Raw genomic sequence first — 4,967 nt, 5'->3', positions numbered from 1 at the left:
TTTCAACTCAAAGAATATACATTTCATAGTCGTATACATTTTTAATAAGATAACATTGTACATACATGTTCAAGAAAGATGATATAATTTTACAATTGCAGGCCTTTGTGTATGTCATCCTGACGCAAAAGGCTTTAATTTGATGTACGTATTGAATTCAAGAGGCCTCCCTTAATGGTCTGAACCTGAAGTTTGATAATTTCAAGCCACCATTCTACATGAATTCACAAAACCACATACTCCTAGCTGAACTTGACACTGCTTGTGTAATATCGTCAAAGATAACACCTTGAATCCACAGGTGTGGGGAAGCAACATTGATTTAGTTGCCACGTTTAGGCTTCCTGAAAAGGACTTGGATCTGTTCAGCACCATTTGGCTTCTTTTGTTGACAGTACTCGATCCATTTTCTTTGGTTACTTGCATAAGGCTCGAGAGAGAACCATTTGGTTTCTCTTTAGAATAAACTAGTTCAAAGTTATCTTCTGGTCGCTTATCTTCCAGAGCATTCAAGATTGGCCTCTCATCATGTTCCACTTCAGAGATTTTCTTGGCCTCGTTAAGGAAGCCAATAGCGCGCCATGCATCTGCAACAAGCTGAAAAGTATTATTCGTGGGAGGCACTCCCATCTCTTCCATAATTTGGAGGAACTCTTCAGCTTTCCATGGTTGTTTTGCTTCTCCATAACCCCATATGAGGGTCTCAAAGGTTTTCAAGTTTGGGGAAACATCCATTTTGGACATCCTTTCAAATACCCTCAGAGCATACTCCATTTGTCCAGCGCTGCACCATCCGCTGATAATTGTCGTGAACATTACAACATTTGGATGTACACCTGATGAAGCCATAACTTTCAAAAGTGCTTCAGCATTTTCAGGTTCTCCAGCACGCACATAGCCTTTAGCAAGAATGCTGAATGCGTGGCTATCAGGTTCTATACCGGCCTTAATCATGTCATCAAATATCTCTTGGCATTTATCCATAAGTCCAGCTGAACTCCATGCATTCATGATAGTACTAAATGTTATCACATCTGGTTTCACTCCAAACTCTTCCATCAATGTAAGTGTCTGCACATTTAAATCAATGAATAAGAAACATGTCATGTTCAGAATGACGTGGCACTCTTTCTTTCGAAGGCTTGAAGCTACACTACATTACAATAGAGTGAGTTTTACCCTTTTTTAATAGGCTTGGTATCAAGGGGTACTTGGCCTTTGCATGTGAAAACTGACACTAATACATGCAAAACTAAAATTACCAATATGTACACGGAAAGGAATAATAACTAATGGTTGTTACATTCCTAAAATTACACAATTTAATGTTCAGTAAATTGCTGATATAAAACCAATATGGGTGCATACCTCATCAACACCATTAGTATCAGTGACGTCGAGAAAGCCTTTGATAAGAGAGTTGAATATTACTAGATTAGGATGTACACCAAGATCCTTCATCCTGTAAACAAACCTTAATGCTTCTGTCATATTACCCTCTTTACAGTACCCATCCACGATAATACCACTTGTTCGATGATTTGGCGCCACTTTGTGATTTTGCATTTGAAAAATCATTGCTTCAGCTCTAGCAGTCTCCTTGTTCCGAGCATAAGCCGTTGCTATAGTATTGTAAGTAACAACATCAGGTTTTACACCAGCTGCAACCATTCTGTGAACCACATTCCAAGCTTCTGCAATTTTGTTCTTGTTACACCAAGCTCTAACCAGAATATTATATGTTCTGTCATTAGGTTTCACATTCTCTTCAAGAGACATAATTTCCAACAGTTTCAGAGATTCTTCAGGCTTACCAATGATTCCAAACCCTTTAATCAATGTATTATAAGTGCTGGTTGTGGGCTTACATCCTTTCTCCCTCATTTTCTGGAACACTTTCATTGCCTCCTTAACATTTCCGGATTCTGAAAAAGCATTTATCATGGCATTGAAGAATATGGAGTCAGGTTTTAGTCCATTTTGCTCCAATTTAGAGAGAAGCAACGGAATAGACTTGAAACGTTTCTGGAGAGTCAAGGCAGCCAAAACAGTTGTATATGTCACAAGAGTTGGCCGATGTCCTTCTTCGGTAAGACCCTTGAGAATTGAGTGGACCTCTTGTGGCTTTTTCCTCTCAATCAAAATATTCATCAGTTTTGTTCTTGAGCGAACAATGTGGCAACTCGTACTTCCCCAGCAGGCAGTGCAGCGAGATTGACGTGGAGAATTCGCCGTAGCTGAAACAAGAGGAGCTTGGTTTTCATGTAGATGAGATTCCTGCAGAAGATATAAATAAATGGTATCTTAACAGAGAGCTTAAACCATATATACATACAAGAAATAAACTGGACGTATAACCAAGATGTAATCAAAATCCATTCAGTTGTGTGCCCAATACCATGGTGTAAGATGCAAAAATCTTCGACTTGCTCGAACTTGTTCCGTTCTTTTTCTCAAAAATGATAGACTTGGCTACCTCATTTCCAAATTCTCCCATATTTTTCTTATCCAATTCTTAATTTTACTGCTGCTTATGAATGATAGCAATATAATTGCCTCTATTATCTATCCCGCAGAAGTTTACTGCTGCCTCAAGGACATTTTTCCTGCAAAATGGAGACTTATTAAGGGTGTGTTTGGTATGAAGGAAAATATTTTTCAATTTTTCTATGTTTGGTTGGCTTAAATGTTTAGGAAACATTTTCCTTCACCAATCAAAAGAAGGGAAAATATTTTCCAAAACTCTTTTTCAACCTTCCCCGCCCTATTTCCCATCCTGACGATCACACCAACTTATACAGGAACATGAAGAAGGAAAATTCATAAAATTAGGGATGTTGGGGTTTAGAGGAAATTTTCAAAACTCTTTTCGATAAGTAAAATGTTGAACAATTAAAAACTGAATGAGGCTACAGCCCCAACCTTCCCCTAGTCCATCTAGCTTTACCCTTGGCCATGCTGGTATTGTAAAAAATTCATAAAAGGTATCCAATCGAGCCACAACATCTTTTCAGTATTCAAAAGCGAAACTTGGCTAAGTAAGGACAAAATCAAGTTTTAGATGCAGTCGTTAGGAAAAAAGAGCAGCTGCCCTGTATCATGTTTGCACAATTGTATGCAGTGATCCTCAGTGACAAGATTTCAATAGAAAATTTATGTGCAATTTTACTTTTATCTACTACTCATGCTAGACACTGAAGTAATTAGTTAATCCCCAAACTGTAAGGAATTTGCACAGCTATCTTGAAAGCAATACATATGCAGTTGCAAGATTCTAGCAGTCTATATCAATAGGAAAAACATTAACCTATTGATAAGAAGGGGTTCACAAGAGATGCTGAACTATAAATTCTTGTCAACAGCTAGTGTCAATTACTTCATAGGACAGATGATCCAAGAATTTAGCAACAAACTGAGATTCCTTGCTCAAGAAATAAAATTCAAACGGCTGTAACTTCGAGTTCTGTGACTCACTTTATTATGCTACTGAGTTGAATTATAGTGCTTAAAAATCTAAAGTTTTCACCCATTCAAGTAGGAGAGGATCCAACCACAAGAGGAACCCAACTAAACAAGATCACAAAAGAGCAAACAATTACCATTATACAGATAAAGCTGATTCAGTAGCAGAAAAAGAAGAAACTTGAGATGGGTTAAGGGTGGAGGGGACTTACCTGTTTAGTGTGAGGAGAGAAGAGTTGCATGGTTGCAGAGTTAGAATCAGCATGTAGGACATGGTCCGGTCTTATCCGCAAATTTTATCTGAAATCACAAAAGGAGCACCAGATTTCTTCTTCTATTGAATTTTGAATCAATAACTAAATTTACAAAGTCTAATTTTTGTGGATTGGTATTTTGCCACGTCATTTTACTTTAGTTTCTTCTGTTAACTCATTTTTTCTTTTCTATCGATACGCACATTTGGATGGCAGGAGGAACCAAAGTTCGGGAAAAGACCCAAAATTGGACCAACACACAAAATAAATCTATTTTATTACGTGGAGCATTAATGGTCATCCACGTGGGTTCAACCATTTGCACTTACACGACTCGTTTCTAAAACCAGGAGACACCTCAAATATGTGTATTTCTTCACCAAAATCAAGAAGAATCAATAAGGGATCATAGAATAACAGAAACCATTAGGTAATTACGCTTCTTCTCCACACAATCCGACCCTTTCATCCTTCCTGTGACGGTTCTTACTCCTTTTCAACCTCATCCTTTGTGTCACTCCTATCTCTCTTTGTTTTGTGTTTTGTTAGATTGAAAATTAAAATAAGCAGAATACATCGACCAGAGGTGATTCTAATTTTTTTTGAAACATGGTGCACCACTAATAAAAGTAGAAAAAAAGGTCTTAAATGGCGATTGATCCTTGATTCTTTAGTAAATAAATCAGCATTTTTTTACCTTGAAAATGGTAATAACAATTAGATTTGATTTTGTGATTCTAAAAATATGCGATTTATTTTTATGCTAGTTGTTAGGCGGTAGATGTTAAGTGTGAGACTAGAAAATAAGATAAGAGCTTGAAGATAGCTTGATAAGCAAACCGAATGATCGAGAATCGGGAGATCGGGGTCTCGAGTTGGCCTATACTGGACCTCGAGGTTAAGCTAATGAGCTCGATTGGAGATGGTTGATGAAGGACTAGCAGTTCTAAGAGCTTTGATGAGGGCTCTTTATGATCAATGATGAGTAATAAATGAAGAACAATCAATGAAACGTAATAAATGTAAGCAATGTAATAAATATAAGCAATAAAATCAAAGGAGAATATGTTTGAGTTAGAGAGCAGAGAATATTCTTGTTGTTATCTTGAATATCATGTGTGCAAAAAAATAACAAGGGTTCCCTTTATATAGGAGGGAGAATTCCAACATAGTACATATATATTTATTACAAAGATATGCGGCTGGTACAACCATTTAATGCCACGGTACGGGCTTGTACTATTCTTATGG

The 4,967-nt window shown here is 37.2% G+C and overlaps 1 protein-coding gene across 4 annotated transcripts; it reads right to left on the bottom strand.

Moving 5' to 3' along the window:
* Positions 1-3,930, bottom strand: LOC107811608 (uncharacterized). 4 transcript variants are annotated; one of them, XM_016636575.2, is made up of 4 exons: positions 3,675-3,930; positions 2,399-2,606; positions 1,369-2,277; positions 1-1,071 (listed from the first exon to the last, which is right to left on the bottom strand). In XM_016636575.2, the coding sequence occupies exons 2-4, from the start codon at positions 2,495-2,497 to the stop codon at positions 202-204; spliced, it is 1,878 nt and encodes a 625-aa protein (XP_016492061.1). In that variant the 5' UTR covers positions 2,498-2,606; positions 3,675-3,930; the 3' UTR covers positions 1-201. The 4 variants fall into 4 exon arrangements, with proteins under 4 accessions (XP_016492061.1, XP_016492062.1, XP_075092984.1 ...); XM_016636576.2 differs by having other exon boundaries at positions 3,600-3,681; XM_075236883.1 differs by lacking the exon at positions 3,675-3,930 and adding an exon at positions 3,475-3,564.
* Positions 3,931-4,967: the final 1,037 nt, after the last annotated feature.

Source organism: Nicotiana tabacum, chromosome 18 (genome assembly GCF_000715075.1).
Source record: "Nicotiana tabacum cultivar K326 chromosome 18, ASM71507v2, whole genome shotgun sequence".
In the NCBI taxonomy this organism is placed as follows: Eukaryota; Viridiplantae; Streptophyta; class Magnoliopsida; order Solanales; family Solanaceae; genus Nicotiana; species Nicotiana tabacum.
This window is presented reverse-complemented; position numbering and strand designations above follow the sequence as displayed.

Bases quoted from the DNA above. Each gene is read 5' to 3' on its own strand.
- LOC107811608 (XM_016636575.2), bottom strand. From the start codon at position 2,497: ATGGGAGAATTTGGAAATGAGGTAGCCAAGTCTATCATTTTTGAGAAA. The intron at 2,278-2,398 runs GTATTGGGCACA...TATCTTCTGCAG, and splicing joins TTTTTGCATCTTACACCATG to GAATCTCATCTACATGAAAA. The intron at 1,072-1,368 runs GTATGCACCCAT...TTAAATGTGCAG, and splicing joins ATACTAATGGTGTTGATGAG to ACACTTACATTGATGGAAGA.